Source organism: Adiantum capillus-veneris, chromosome 4 (genome assembly GCF_014529385.1).
Source record: "Adiantum capillus-veneris isolate H3 chromosome 4, ASM1452938v2, whole genome shotgun sequence".
NCBI classification, from domain to species: domain Eukaryota; kingdom Viridiplantae; phylum Streptophyta; class Polypodiopsida; order Polypodiales; family Pteridaceae; genus Adiantum; species Adiantum capillus-veneris.
The window spans coordinates 114,209,649-114,226,256 of record NC_140934.1 but is presented as its reverse complement, the minus strand read 5'-3'; the positions used below and the strand labels follow the sequence as shown (position 1 = coordinate 114,226,256).

The 16,608-nt window shown below is 45.8% G+C and overlaps 1 protein-coding gene across 2 annotated transcripts in view; it reads left to right on the top strand.

Annotated features, from left to right (window-relative positions):
- LOC147459838 (Nitrilase/cyanide hydratase and apolipoprotein N-acyltransferase family protein) overlaps nucleotides 1-16,022 on the top strand; it is a 90,386-nt gene extending 74,364 nt beyond the window's left edge. Inside the window, exon 9 of one of the 2 annotated variants that reach the window (XM_086511035.1) lies at nucleotides 15,803-16,022. In XM_086511035.1, the coding sequence (XP_086367161.1) occupies nucleotides 15,803-15,871 (69 nt within the window). In that variant the 3' untranslated portion in view covers nucleotides 15,872-16,022. Of the gene's footprint in view, nucleotides 1-2,932; nucleotides 3,332-15,802 lie in introns of those variants that run through there. The other variant, XM_086511034.1, reaches the window with a different exon arrangement.
- The last annotated feature ends 586 nt before the right edge of the window (nucleotides 16,023-16,608 follow it).

Sequence of the window (16,608 nt, the reverse complement as noted above, 5' to 3'; positions counted from 1 at the left end):
GAGGTCGCACGTAACCCAAGTCCTCTTGGGCGTGTCGATTCTTAATCGTGTTTTTGAAGAGTGACAGGAAACCCAAGAAAGAAGGGCTTGTCCAGCCTCCCCTTGTGCCTCTTTTCACTCATTGAGAGCGGACCGTGCACTTAGCAGCCGGCCAATCGACGTGAGGTTAGAAAAAGCAACCCTGGTGTGAGTGCAAGGTCGCCAAGGGGTGCGATCGCGGAAAAGAGCAAAACTCGGGTGAAGAGAAGATCCTTCTCTAACACAGATTGCAAGTGAAAGAAGAACGTCAAGAACCTCAAGAACTCAAGACCCCCAGAACCCTAGAACCCAAGACCCACAAGAACCCACGTTCCTCGAGAACTTAAGAACCAAGATCACAGTGTATGGTCATCACCCGTAGAGGCATGGATACTTCGCATGGAGGTGGTGAGCATGGGAGTGGCGAAGAAGAGTTTTCTCCACCAGGAGATTTTCCTGACCCTCCCCCTTCCCCATCTACGCCACGGATTGTACCAAATCCTATGGAGGCTTTGGTCAAGACAATGCTGGACATGATGGCACAACAAGAAGCGAATCGTTTGGTGGCCGAGGAAAGACAGGCAGAGCGTGCGGCACAGAGTGAACGACGCATGCAAGAGTTGGTCCGACATGTTCTCACCTCGAAGTCCGAGCCAGCCAAAGATGTTGGTAGTTCATCAAGTGGCGCAAGCCGAGATTCGGACTCCAACAACTCCGTCATAGAGAAGATCCAGCTCAGTAAGTATGATGGTAAGATGGATGCTACGGTTGTTCATTCTTGGTTGCATCAATCTAATGCTTATTTTGCGACAACTAAGAATACAGGAAATAGCAAGGTTTTGACGGCAGCTATGTACCTTGCCGGTGATGCCATCAATTGGTACCACGCGTGGTAAGAGGCACAGTTCTCCACGCACCTAGAGGAAGCCGACGAATTCACGGCCCTTTCCTTCAATTAGGCTAACTTCCAAGACAAGCTCAAGGCGTGGTTTATGCCACCTCAGTGCCTCGCACGATTGAAGGACGATTGGCACGCTCTTAAGCAAAATGGTATGCTAGTTATGTCTTTCTCTAATCGTGTTCTGCAGCTCGGCACGCAATTATACAAATCGGATGCGGAGCGCAAGGAGGCATTCCTTTATGGATTGGACGAGTATATCAAGTACGATGTCGAGGTGCTCGATCCAATCGATCTCAACAAGGCGGTAGCGATTGCTCTCGCACAGGAGATGAAGCACAACAAGGGAAAGCCCAAGGAAACCAAGACTTCCACAAGTACCTCTCAGACTTCTGAGAACCCTCAGAACGGTAAGAATGGTAAGAACGGTAACTCTTCTAACTAATTTTCCAATAGTCTCTCAGAAAAGAACTCTCAAAATGAACCTAAGGGTAAGGCTAACACAATTGCTAAACCTAAGCTCACTCGAGATGAAAAGGTAGCACAAGGAATTCTAGGTATCACGTCGGAAGAGCAAAGCACTTATTCTAAGGAAGGTTGTTGTTTTCATTGTCACATTAAGGGTCACATAAAAAGAACATGTCCTAAGCTTGACTCTAATGAATCTAAAGAATCCACAGAACCCACTTCCTGTGTCAATGCAATAAATGACAACATGAGTGTGCCCCAAGTTTCTCATGACCCTCCCATTGATGAGTCTCTCATTAAATGCTATGGTCATATGACGGGGCAGCGTTGTGTCATATTGTTTGACCCAAGCAGTATGCATGATGTGATTAGTTCCTCTCTTGTTGAGAGAGCCCGCCTAGAGGTTAGTCAGAAATCTCCTCTCGAGGTCTCTGGCTTCGCTCCCGGTATGGATTCTCTCATCACGAAGGAGTGCTTTGATGTGTTGTTTACAGTTCAACAAGCTGCTTTTCGAAGAAGATTTTTAGTCTCTTCTCTCTCAGGATGTGATATGATTTTGGGCATTCGATGGTTTTGTGAGCATAACCCTCTCATTGATTGGGCGGAAAATATGTTCACTTTCAATGCCAAAAGTGACTCTCCCATTGTCATTCGTGGAGAGGAAGTTGTTCATTCTCTATCTCTCATTTCTAATGTGCAGGCGAAGATTGAACGGGTTCAGGAGAAGGAGACTCTCTCGGTCTCATCTTCTCCAAAGCATGATACACAGGATTTGCATGATGATAAACTTGATGATTTGAATGACAATGATTTGCATGATGATCACGATGTGATTTCTCACAAGCATGATGATTTGTATGATCAAGACGTGATTGTTCACAAGGATGATGGTTTAGTTGATGCTTTTTCTAGCGAAGCTAACCTCGTTGCGGATTCGATCGATCACGAAGAATCGATCTTGACTTTCGAGTCGAGGTCCACAGAACCCCCACACGAAGATTTGATAGATCCAGAAGAATTGATCTTGGCTCTTGAGCTTAGGTCCAAAGAACCCTCACAGGAAGTATTTTGTGTTTGAATGATTAGTTAGCACGCATTGTTCGAGTGTTTCATTCGTGATCGTTTCCTGTATTTTAGTCAGCGCTTTATGTGATCCCTTTTCCTAGGCATGACATATTGTACGTTGAGCACGTTTCACTCATGAATGAACACGGATGTATGAGGATTGTTCATGAAAAGCTGAAAAGTATGCATTCACGGAAGTCACATTCCATGTCTCTTCCTTGGCACGACACAGTTGTAGAAAGAGCACAAGAAAGTATGAGCACCAAGCATCGGCATTTCCATTGTGTTTTGCCACAATTGATTGATTTAGATCAGAAACACAAGATTCGCTCTCATTGTTTGCATGTGTGTGGTGAACGGTTTGGCACTCCGTCTATTTGTTCATTGACATTGCATGCACAGTCTTTGAGGAAGACGAGATTTTTTCGAGTCACTTTACATGGAATAGGTATGTTCATGTTTTTGTGTTGGAAGTGGTTTCAGGAATTTTTAGCCTTGGAGATTCTTGAAGAAGATGGACCTATGTCCATAGACAAAGTTGAAGCATTGAAGGAGCTACAGAAGACTTTGTGTTGCTTTTGGCGCGGCCCAAAGAAGCACTCGTTGCAGACCTTTATGAAGTTCAAGTATCGCAGGCAGGATCCACGTATCAGAGTGGGCCGGCAAAGAGTCCTTTCCAGGATTCCAAATGCTGTTGGCGATCTCCCTCGACGCCATACAGTTCGGTAAGAGTACCTCACATTGAAAAGGAGGGGATGTCACGTGCACATCTAACCCTATGTGTACATGGACAAGCTACTTCAGGACAAGGATTCAGTTCAGTTCAGTCAAGTCAGTCTAGAATAGAAAGTAATCTGGCACTTTTGTGAGTCTGTTCGCAAACCGTGCATATTCAGACACTTAGATTAGATGCATATCCTCTGGTTGCACACAGCATGACCATCAAATTCCAGTCAGATCCCATCAATAGCATTTTTACAGTGCATAGACCTATTTTCCCTATTTTTGACATTTTTCACTTATTATTTTTAAGTGACTTTTGTTGGAAAGTAGGTAGGGCAATTTTGCTAAGTTTGTATATAAGCAAACCTAGTGCTAACACTTTCTGGCAGAAGAGGCAGCAGGAGCAGGAGCAGGAGCAGGAGCTCAATAGGCAACTTCTCAGCAAAACCCAAGAGGCCTAGCGTTTTTGCTCCACAGCATAAACCTAGTGTTTTTGGACCAGATCAGCCAGCGCTTTTGGATCAAGACAAGCAACTTGGCGTTTTTGCACAACAGATCAGCCCCGACAGCAGTAAGACACCAGAACCCCTAGCGTTTTTGCAACAGAAGACAATTCAGCCTCTAGCGTTTTTGTATCAGGCAGCAACCTCAGCGTTTTGCAGATTCATCTCAACAAGACCCATTTAGCAGCAGCGTTTTCAGTTTTCAGGAGTCAGACTCCACCAGTAGAATCCCCGAACCTCGCAGATCTCACCTTCCCACAGCAGTTCCTCGCCGCGCAGTCAGATTCCGCAAGGTTTACAGTTTCAGCCCGGAAAACGCAGATTTCAGCATCTGCGTTTTCAGCGCGTCGTCGTCGCATCGTCGTCATCGACATAGAGTCGGAATTCAGCAGATAAAGATTTGCAGATTTCAGCCCCTTAGCATTTCCAGATTTCAGCCCGTCTCGTCGTCGTCCTCATCGTCGGCAAGTCCAACCATTGTAGAGATTTGTGCAATCATAAGTAGACCGCTCTCGCCATAGAGAGTGGGGCCTTCTGAGGAGGGTTTGACAACATTCCGGTGTCGTATTCTCTTGTCTCTCTAGCTCTCAGTCTCCTGCACTTCCATTCATAGTGTCCATTCACTTTGTTTGTGTCCATTGCACTCTCTCACTAAAGGAACGGAAGGCTCTCTCTCCCGTAAGTAAAAGGAACCCTTGAGCACAGTTCGGAGCACTCATCTTGAGCAAAGTTCAACATTCACTTCCGATGCACCTTACACGTATACTCCTCTTGTAACCATCGTGGTGGAAGCTCCTCGAAGGGTAAGTCTTCAGACATAGCAGAGTGCTTTTGAGTGGGCGGGGCGTCAGACCCGGGAGATGTTAGAGGAAGAGGTGGAACGTTGGTGAACTCTTGCAGAGGAGATTTCTTCCCCTTCGATGATGTGTTATAGGTTCACCAAGGCCGACAACTTCCATCAGAGGAACACTTGAATCATGGTCATCAGGGGCTAACACACTTGCTTCTTTGACTGGCACAGTTTCTGCTGTAGGACTTGGGTCACTGGTGTCAGCTTGAGAAGCCGGGAGAGAGAGTGTTACAGGCACAGGTTAGGCTTGAATAGAGACCACATAGAACGGCATCAATGTGGTAGCTTCCAACCATTGCAGCAGGTCTTCGTCAGACCTGTCAGGTGGGATAGGCTGCTCGGGGTCGGGGCTGGACTGTATTGACAACGAGCTGTGATGAACTACTAGATTTATACCTCCTTAGAGTCGAATTGGTTGCATGGGGGAGCTAGGAGTATGTATCCACATGGCGTCGTTTCCCCAATCGTGAAGTGCCTTAGTATGGCGCAACGATGGTCTACCAATAAGCAAAGGAGATCCTCCCTCCACCTGGGGAAGACTGACCACCACAAAATCCAAGCTAAATGTGAGGTCTTGTACCTTCAGAGGCACCTTATCTACTATGCCCATTGGATAGATTGTCCTCTGGTCAGCCGATGTAATAGTGAATGGAGCGGGGCAGGTAGTCTGCAAACCTAAAGCCATCATAGTAAACTCTGGCATCAGATTGATCCCGGATCCACCATCCACTATGAAGCCTGAGAAATGATGCCCAAGAATAGATACAGTGAGACGAGGACTTTTGTAGTCGGTGAGGGGAGCAGCTGGATAAGAAATCATGTAAGACTTTAAGGGCTGTACAGGGAGGTGCCCGCCATTGGGTACAGAGATTGAATGACTGAGAGGGTGTCACTCCCGAGGGTTGCATCTAGCTGGAGCATCTCATAAAGGGATACTTGTTGAAAGGTGTTCTTCAAGATTGCTTCCGCTGTGGGCTTAGCTCCTTCAATGTGGGCTTCCTCTAGAACTTTGACTTGTTCCAAGTCAGCCACTGCTTCTAAGAAGGCTCCATCAATGTCCAAAAGCATAGAGACTGGCCTACTCTTAGCACGAATGAAGGGCTCGTCAGTTTCGTCAGGTTGTGGAAGTGGAGATGGACGAGATGGACCTGTTGGCAAGCTGCGACCAAGAGATGCTCTTTGTGCTCGAGTGAGTACGCCAGCGGGCTCCCCCACTTGTGGCCGAACTGTATGAGTAGCAGGTGATGGTTGAGGGATGGTGTTCACTGCGATCAGATTGATCTTCGGAATGTGAATTCTTGTTGGTTCTGAGTTGGGCTTGAAGATGAGGATGCCCTTTGCTTGGGACAATCTTTACTGTAGTGGTCTTTAGACTCCGGACAATGACGGCAAGGAGGAGACCCTTCAGGTATAGGACACTTGCTTTGGTAATGCCCATATTCTCCACATCTATAGCATAAGATGGGCCGATTTGATGGACGAAATGGGGGACGAGGTGGTCCCTATTTTTGTTGCATGGAGTTGGAAGCTGAGGTGTAGAAGCTCTGAGGGGGCTGAGGGAGCATGAGTATGATAAAAACTTTGAGACGGAAAACTACCTGACATACCTTGGACAATTGGGGTATTGAGCAAAGGTGACATGTAATTTGGATGGCCATAGGGGGAAACCATATTGGATGTTGGTGCTAGCCCTTGTTGGAGAGAAGGACCTAGACTTTGTTGTATGTGCCGCAATCCCTTGATATAGTAGCAATCCTTGTCTTCATGCCCAGACTTTTCGCAGAAATGGCAATAAGCATGAAGGGGACAGTCCCGTGGAGGGTGTCCTGGAGAGCGACATGAGCTGCACCATACCATAGCCTTAGTCTCTTGTTGAGACCTAAGCTCTTCTAGCTCTCTCTTGATTTGTTTCAAAGCCTCGTGATGTGGAGGCTTCTCCTGTCTAAGAGAGATTGATTTCTTCCTCTTGAAGAGCGCATTGTAGTTTAGGGCTTCAAGTTCCCTACGCAAAGAAGTCAAAGGGCCAGATGGACTTTCCAAGAGTACAGAGGCAATCTCTACCTGAGAAGAGTCGGTAAACAGCTTCCTTGCCCCCTCTATCCTAGTAGCAGCCGCACCAAACTCCTCCAAGGTGGCATCAGGCCAGAGATTCTCTCTCAGTTTTTGCTGAGAAGTCTTTGGAAGAGCCCTCTCTACCCATTTCTTGACCATGAACTCACCTGGTGGTTGAGGACGCTTGGCGACCGAAGATTTTGTTGGGTCATGAATTCTGCGAAAGTGTCATTTGGCTGGAGCATCAGGTTTGCCAACTCATCCAAGACCTTCTCGTGGAAGTCCCCTGGTCTGAAAGCTTCACAAAATTGTTGTCGTAAAGTGGCCCAAGTTGCAAAGTGGTTCTCTGCAAACTGACTGTACCACTTGTCTGCTAAGCCATCCAAGGTAGATGGAAAGAGTACCAAATAAGCATCTTCTCTATTAAGACCACGACCTCTACAGAGAGATACAAACCTCCTTGCATGGTCATCGGCATCTTCTGAGGAGAGTCCCTTGAAAGTAGGAAACTTGATGTTTACCTTGGCCAAAACACTGGTCAACACCTCCATGGCATCTTGCTCAAGAGCCTGTTGCTCAATATCTTGCTGTAACAAAATGGGAGAGAGCTTACTGGCGAAGGTGACTTGGAAGATGTAGAACCGGATGGAGGAATGGATGATGCCGTATGTGGAGGTATGGGTGATGGATTTGGTGGACTTCTACTAAATACCAAGGGTTGAGGCCTTCTGTGGTAGTACTTCAGAGGACTCAGTAGTGCGCTTTGACGCTCTAATGATCGCCTTGTATGTGTCATGCAGTAACCACAAACCCAACCAAGCTTTGGGCAGAAAGACCTTTAACTGGCTGAACACCGGTCTAAACTCTACTAGACCAAGGCGAGTGACTTGACCACCTGGCTGGACCAGGGACGAGGAAGGACTAGACCAGGACGAGAGCTCGTTGGACCAGGGTGAGAGAGGACCAGACCAGCAGGGCGAGAGACTAGGTCAGCTAGACTAAGCTGTTTAGGGTGAAACTGGACCAGACCAGCAGGTTGTACTGTGCAAGGTTAGAGACTTGGTAAACCAGCTAGCTCCCCGATTTGTACCTCAACAGAGAGAGAGACTTCAATTGAGGTCCCACCGGGCGTGCCAAAAATGAGAGCACCTGTAGCGCGGATAGTGTGTCGTGCTCTCTACAATGGGTGCTCCTCAGTGCAATGTGCGTGACATCTCACTCAAAACAGAATGAAAACACAGGAAACAATAGATAACCGTAAATCAACACAAAGACACATCAGCAGGCCAAAACATATGGACTCAAATATCTCAAAGGAATCAATACTGACTCTGGTGTGGCAGCACACTCAGCTCCAGCCCAGAACTCACGGGTACAATGGGGGTGTTGAGGCTCAGATGTGCAGGGATGGTGCAGACGTGCTGTGTATAGACTCGCTACTCTAGACGACGACACTGGACCATATATAAAGAAGATATTCCCGATGACCCAACAATTACTACTCATATGTACAACCATAAAGAGCCACCAACGGCTCATAAATATCAGCCATCTAAGTCTATCTCCAAACTGAGTGGTTGTGGTGACCTGGCCTCGATGTCCACTAGACCACCGTCCGTATCCCTGCCACGTGTCAGTGGTCACTGCCCAGCCTAGAGAGTTCGTCCAGTGTGAACCAGACCAGATCAACTGTACTAACTGTGTGTCCTATGAAAGTGACACTGTAGCCTACTATAGAGACTTCGGGCTTGGGAGAGTTGCCCGCTGTCACGAGTGCAGTGGGACCTTGGAGAGTGGTTTTGGAGAGACCCCCTCTCTTCAGCTGACCACCTTGAGATCCCCTTCTTTCAGTACACTGTTCGATTGGGGCGACACATACTAACAGCACGGAGAGAGGCTCGTCTTTCTGCAACACTTCATTGGCAGGAGGAGGGTCTCACAACTGAGTTCTTGTTAGACTTTTGGGCGCGGTTGTGGGACTGTAGACAGCCGAGGCAAGTCACTTTGTTCCAGTGGCTAGTTGCACACAGAGCTACAGCCACTATGAGCTGGCTGGCACATAGTGGCCTCTCGGCAGCTTGTGACCATCCTTTGGAGAGTCAGCGTCACTGTCTGTGGGACTGCCCCATGGCACAACAGGTTTGGCTTCGGGTCCTTTGGTGTTGGGTTAAAGGCCTAAATAACCCCTTTTCGTACATTTTTATACTTTGTCCAGGTTCATATTGAACGTGGACACATTTTTAAAGGTCACTTATAATAAAAGTGGGAAAATCCAAAACTCACTTATTGAGTTTTTCCCAAAAACGTGAGCCCTCTCTCTCTCCCTCATCGTTCTGCTAGCGCTTCCTCTCCTGCTGGCTTTCGCCACCCCTCTCTGCACACACACTACACTTCCTCGCGTCCTCTTTCACTTGCACACACCGCCGTGCGCTCAACAACTGGTATCAGAGCCAGATTAGGGTTTCAGAAGCTTTGCGCAGGTGGCTGGACAGCAGGCGAAAGGCTTCTCTCGCGTCAAATTTCCGCTTTCATCGCGAAGCCCCTTGCTTCCGGTGTCACCTAGGGTGATTAGGGTTTCCAAAACAGCCTAAAACAGGTTGAAATCAGGTCAAAACAGGTAAACCAAAAAATTACAGGTCAAAACAGAAAAACGCAGGTGTTCTAAATCGATTCCCGTGAATGCCCCTTGCTTTTCCCACTCAAAACAGGTCCATTTGATGCAAATTGATGCGCCAAAACAGTAAATTTGTAGAAAATTCAGAATTGGACTGTTTTTATGTACGCCTTTTGTGGGTTTATGCAAGTACGCATTGGGGATACTTGTTAATTGCTGAAATTTTCAGCACATTGTATGCAACGTGCGGTACACTGTGATCACTGAAAATTTTCAGATTTTGTGTAGACACTTTCTGCTGCATTTTTATCCGTACAAATGGCCTCTACTTCCTCGTCGTCTGATGCCAAGAGATTGATGGAAATCAAGCGATTTGACGGTACAAGTTTCGACCTATGGCAGGATAGGATGCAGGGGATTTTGTTCCTCAAGGATTGTGAGGACGCCCTTTTGGCCGTAAAGCCCGAGGATATGCCGGATGAGGATTGGGCCAAGCTCAACAAGAGGGCAAAGGCCTACATCAAAATGGCTGTGACCGATGACATTCTGGTGAACATAAAGGGCTTGGACAGTGCACATGCAATTTGGCATAAGTTGAAGGCCACTTATGAGAATGCCACCCCTGTGAATCAGGTGCATTTGATGCGCAAACTGGTGAACATGATGCTTGGCGAAGCCAAGTCGGCTTCTGAGCACTTAAGTGCTTTCACTAGTGTTATGAGTCAGCTACAAGATACTAGGCTTCAACCTTTTGATGATAAGTTGAAAGCCATATTTTTGTTGATGACTTTGCCAGACTCTTGGGAAACGCTTGTGGTTTCTTTGAGTAATAGCCCCAACCTCACATATGATGGAGTGTGAGGCTCCATCTTAAATGAGGAAATTAGACGCAAGTCTAGTGGTGGGAAAGGTGGCAGTTCTGCTAACAATGCGAGAGGCAGAAGTCAGAAGCAAAATATAGGTACCAAGACTCAAAACAGGAGCAAAAGCAAGTCTAGGGATAAGGATGTGACTTGTTACCAGTGTGGCAGAAAAGGCCATAAGAAGCCAGATTGCAGGTATTTCAAGAAAGAGCAGGAAAGAAAGAAGGAATCACAGGAGAAGAAGAAGACAGAGGATAAGAAAGGGGAAAAATCAGCAGGTATCTCCTCGAAGGATTCGGAGACTGTCAATGTATCCTCTAGTGTGGTTATCACAGAGTTATTTGACAGTGAGGAGATCTTGGTTGCAGCTTCATGCCCCTCAGATTTTGTTGTAGCAAATGTAGAAGACATGCTTATCTCACGTAGAGATGTCATTGATGCATTGCTAAGTGCAAATGATGGCCTTACACAGTCTTCGATAGTAGACTCGGGTGCCTCATTTCATGTGACTCCATCTGTGGAGTGTTTTGCTTCTTATCATGCAGGCAAGTATGGCAAGGTTTACCTTGGGGATAACCATGCTTGTGACATTGAAGGAATGTGCACTGTGCGCTTGGCATTAAACAATGGCCAAGAGTTTATGCTTAAAGATGTAAGGTATGTACCAGGCATCAAGAAGAGTCTATTGTCTGTTGGCCAGATGGATGCACAGGGTTATACAACCATTTTTGCTGGGGGTTCATGGAAGTTGCTTAAGGGATCAATGCTCATTGTCAAGGGATGCAAGAGTGGTACATTGTACGATTTACATGGCAAAGCTTTGCCTGGCAAGTTTCTTGCAGTGGCCGAAGTTGCTTCTCATTTGGAGTTGTGGCACAAAAGACTTGGCCATATGAGCCAAAAGGGACTTGATGTGCTCTCCTCTTTGAAGAGGGTTGATGTAAAGGGCACCAAGTTAGATTTTTGTAATGACTGTTTGTATGGTAAACAAAAGAAGTCTTCTTATTATTCTGGTGTCTCGCGCAAAGCTAATGCTCTTGATTTAATTCACTCCGATGTATGTTCAATGCCTGTTAAGTCTTTTGGTGGTGCATTATACTTTGTTACATTCATTGATGATTGCACTAGGAAAGGCTGGGCATATTTGTTAAAGAATAAGAGTGAGACATTTAATGCATTTAAGAGGTTTCATGCTTTTGTGACCACGCAAAAGGGTAGTAAGCTTAAATGTCTGAGATCTGACAATGGGGGGGAGTACACGTCTGCTGAATTTCAGTGTTGTTGCGAAGAATATGGGATTAAAAGGGAGTTGACAGCCCCTTATAATCCGTCTTCTAATGGTGTGGCTGAGAGGTATAACCGTCCTTTATGTGAGAGAGTGCGTTGTATGTTGTCCACGGCTAATCTCCCTCATGGGTTTTGGGGAGAGGCTTTGAAAACTGCAGTTCATGTATGCAATCGCTCTCCTAACAGTACGCTAAAAAATGACATTCCAAAGGAGGTTTGGTCTGGCAAACCTGCCTCTTATGATCATTTGAGAGTGTTTGGCAGCGAGGCTTTTGTCCATGTTCGTAATGACTTGAGGACAAAGGTAGATGCCAAGTCCATCCAAGGACTCTTCCTAGGTTATGGGGAAGAGGGTGAAATGGGCTACAAGATATGGTTGCGTCAGTTTAAGAGGGTTGTACGCAGCCGAGATGTAGTGTTCAATGAGGCTAAATTGCTGAAAAATTCTACATCTTATGAAATTGACAAGAAATTGGTCAAATTTCAGCCTCTCTTGCCACCTATTGATGTTGAAAAAGAGCCTCAGGATGCATTACCGCAAGCTGAAATTGATAATCAGCCGGTTAACCTTGAGCCAGAAGAGATAGGGCATGATTTAGATGCTCCAAATGAGGATGGATAGCCACCTGTCATGGCTGAAAATGATTTTCAGCAGCATGAGCATGCTGAAAATGAGTTGCCTCCTGATGTAGAACCTGTGCCTGAGAATGTAGATCATTGGGTATGCAGGTCTACTCGTGTCAGAAGGTTGATACAGCGCTTTGACCCCTCTTTGCATCATGTTATGTTGACAAATGAGGGTGAGCCTCTTACATATAAAGAGGCAAAATCATGTGAGTTAAGCAGTAAGTGGGAGCTTGCGATGCAAGAGGAAATCAAATCTTTGCATGCAAACAATACTTGGGATCTTGTGCCATTGCCTAAAGGAAGAAAGGCTCTTCCTAAAAAATGGGTTTACAAGGTCAAATGTGTTGATGGAAAGCCCAAGTTTAAAGCAAGGTTAGTTGCCAAAGGGTATGCACAAAAAGAGGGGATTGGCTTTCAAGAGATCTTTTCTCCTGTTGTAAAGCTTACGACATTGCGTGTCCTTTTTGCTCTCACTACAGTGCTCGACTTAGAATTGAATCAAATGGATGTAAAAACAGCTTTTCTTCATGGTGACATTGATGAAGATATCTACATGAAGCAACCTGAGGGTTTTGTAGTTCCTGATAGAAAGGAACTTGTATGCAAACTAAGAAGGGCACTGTATGGTTTGAGGCAGTCATCACGTCAGTGGTACAAAAAGTTTGATACTTTTATGCTGTCTCAAGGCTTTAAACGCAGCCATTCAGACCATTGTTTGTATACAAAGAAGGATAATGATGGAAGTCCTATAATCCTTGTGCTATATGTAGATGATATGTTGATTGCTAAGAAGCATAAGTCTACCATTGATGCTCTTGAACGTCAGCTGAATTCAGCTTTTGCAATGAAGGATTTAGGTGATGCTGAGCACATCTTGGGCATGAGAATCAAGAGAGATAGAAAGCTGAAATTGCTCTTCTTATCTCAAGAAAAGTACATTGCTAAAGTACTTGATAGGTTTAACATGGCTGAAGCTAAGTCACTTGGAGTACCTTTACCTCCACACACAAAACTTAGCAAAGCTGATTGCCCAAAGAATGACGTGGCAATGAATGCTATGAAGGGAATCCCTTATGCATCAGCTTGTGGATCTCTTATGTATGCTATGGTTTCCACTTGTCTCGACATTGCCCATGCAGTGGGAGTTGTTAGTAGATACATGTCCAATCCCGACAAAGCACATTGGGAAGCTGTGAAATGCATTCTGAGATACTTGTCAGGTACACAATCTAGGTGTATATGCTATGGCAAAAGTGACCTGAAGTTGCAGGGCTATTGTGATGCAGATATGGCAGGTGACTTGGATACCAGGAAGTCCACTAGTGGCTATGTGTTTGCTATTGCTGGTGGTGCTGTCTCTTGGTGTTCACGATTGCAGAAAATTGTGGCATTGAGTACTACTGAGGCTGAATATATTTCAGCCACTAAGGCTTCTAAAGAGGCCATATGGTTGGGCAGACTTGTCAAAGAGCTTGGTATGCCTGCTAGTAGTCCTGTCTTGGGATGTGATAGCCAAAGTGCTGTCTATTTGGCCAAGAATGCCATGTTTCATGCACGGACAAAGCACATTGATGTGCGATACCACTTCATACGACAGGTATTGGAGGATGGTCTAGTCACCTTGACTAAGATTCACACACAGGATAACCCTACAGATGTTCTCACCAAGAGTCTTGCTAAGGCTCAACATGAGCATTGCATACAGCTAGTGGGAGGTTGTTGGGTTAAAGGCCTAAATAACCCCTTTTTGTACATTTTTATACTTTGTCCAGGTTCATATTGAACGTGTACACATTTTTAAAGGTCACTTATAATAAAAGTGGGAAAACCCAAAACTCACTTATTGAGTTTTCCCCAAAAACGTGAGCCCTCTCTCTCTCCCTCATCGTTCTGCTAGTGCTTCCTCTCCTGCTGGCTTTCGCCACCCCTCTCTGCACACACACTGCACTTCCTCGCGTGCTCTTTCACTTGCACACACCGCCGCGCGCTCAACATTTGGCTGATGCCAACTCTTTCCACAACATGACAGTACACTTGGGGAGTTGCTGCCTGGTCCACCCTCATGGGCCTGGCGCTACAGTTTGAGGTGTCATCCACCAATAGGATGATAGTGATACAGGGGGGTCGACCTACACTTTAGTCTGCTATAGAGCTTACCCCCCAGGAGTGGTGCAGTGAGAGAGATGTGTGTTGGGAGCTCGTCTGTGGCCTGACACTCTGGTTCATTTGGCGGTCCCTATGCTTCCACATCTGCGAGGCTCGCCCAGTCCCACCGGCGGAGACTGTTCTCGACTTTTGGCTGGAGTTGGTCCATACTCTCAGGGGCCAGTTCGAGAGACATAGGGCAGCTCCGATCGCATGCAGGAGCGCAGAGAGGCCTTTTCTGCGTCTCTGGCGGCCTGGGCCCTTCTTCACCATGGTCCAGGGTGCACCCAGATGGCACTACCGTCCACCTGTGTGGATTTTCCCTCCTCCCATGTCGTGATTTAGGCCCCATTGTACATATTTGTTTTTCTCACCGGGAGAGTCTCCACTTGTCTTTGATGTAGCCCTCTCTAGTAGAGGTTGTGGGCAGCTAATGGAAGGATCTTTTTCTTGGAAAAAATAAATAAATTCAAACATGATTTCACTCCGACAACTTTTCAATCAAATATCAAAGAGATTTCTCCTTACATGGATATCCATCTCTAGTATCCACATGCTTGTAAATCCATCTTTCTTGTTCCTTTACCTGCTATGTGTGATCAAACAACAAGAATGTCGAGAGACATCAATCGAACATATGTTGAAACTTTTTGCAAGAACTCAATTTTTTTTGCTTAAAATGTCCCAATTTCTTGAAAAATCCATTTTGTGTCAATGCACAAGGCTCATCAAGAGGACCAGCTTTGACTTTTGTAGCGTATTCAAATACTCAATAATTGGTACAAAAAAGCACCAAAAGATATTTGCTATGATAATCTGGCGTCCAAAAACATCATCCGAGTGTAAAATTGGCCACATCAGCGCATTTTTCCGTACATTGTACCAAGCCAGCATGCCATGTTAGCTTGTCCGCATAGGCCCCATGATTTGTGGCGCAAAATCCGGGCTCTAACGCTGAGACTTGGGCGTTGAGTTCTGTTTCCGGTCCGCTTCTGCTCTATCAGCACAGTCATGCCATGTCATCGGTCTGAGTGTCTCTCTCATGGTGGGTGAATGGAGCCACCCATGGAGAAAATGGGACCATAGCAGGTCGTGGATGGTGAGCCAGCAAATAGGTTAGAAGGGTGATCATTGAGAGCATGTATTCGCTGTGTCTCAACGACCTTCTAAACGGCAGAGGAGCCTTGTCGTGGATTGCACCTACCATTGAGGAGTCCAATCAATAGATCTTCTTTGTCCACAACCACCTCTTGTAGAGGAAAGGTCATATGGAAACTGATTGCACTCGCTGTTGCCCATGTTACATACCAACTAACTGTACTCATCGCAGAGAGCCAGCAGTTGAGCAAGAGGGCAGATCAGAGAAGTCTTCTGGGAGGCGCGATAGGCCAGGCGTGCATGTAGTAGCCTGGTTATGACGAGTGTATGAAATAGCCGATGCATGCAGCATGAGTAAATCTCCCACCTCTACTGGTGAAGGTGAGTCTAAGCTATCACCTGGCATGTTTATAGGATTCTACGCCCTCCCTGGAATCATGTGTTTTTGTATATAAGATTGAAACGCCTTTGCTGAAATCATCTGGGCATGGAGACAAAATTCCAACTTGCAAAGTTCAGTTACCCTAAGCTGTCCTATTTAGGACGTTGTCTCTGTATACGATTTCTAATTGATGAACATTTGCATGGCAGCATCGCAGGTATGACATCTATGGGTATGTGCAGAGAGACATGTCTTATGAGAAGTCTTCAGCATTATGAAAGGTCAGGCATTGCTTGAAAAAGAAATATGAATAGTGAAATCAGCCAATGAGGTTGCCTTATCTTTGCCATTTGAAACTTCTGAAAACAGAAGATCTGACAGCCAAGGTAATTTTTGTTGAATCCTTTACTACTTGTTTTTGGTTTCTAATTCGACTCTTTCCAGGTGCCTCTAGCTCGAAGGCAGACCATGCCTTCGAGAAAATAGAAAATATAAAGAAAGAAAATAGAACTACTAGTCATTTGTGTCTGCTAAGGAAGAAAATAGAATTAAGAAATGCACAATTTCTTGATGACCACAATTTATAGAAATGATCGTTCTATTTGAAAATTAACATGCCAGAAGGATTGTTCTACTAGAAACGCTAGTACTGATCACCCCCCCCCCCCCCCCCCCCCTCTCTCTCTCTCTCTCTCTCTCTCTGCTTTTTGGTAATTTTCCGAATTGAAGTGTGTCTTGCTAAGAGCCTGGTGGGGACACCACCCAAATAAGCAAAGCTAAGGGCAACCAAATATAGTTTGTTGTAACGTTTCTGAAGGAGTTTATGAACTGTGGTGAGGATTGTGGGCACGTGCACATCTATAGATATGAATGTGGCTATATTTATGTTACCAAGCATGTTGATATGAATAAGTAGTTTCCCGTAGGCGATACATGGATGTAAATAAATGTGTAAGATCATATATGTGTGTCTCTACTCTCTCATACATGCAGACAAACACATTCAGGCCTTTGC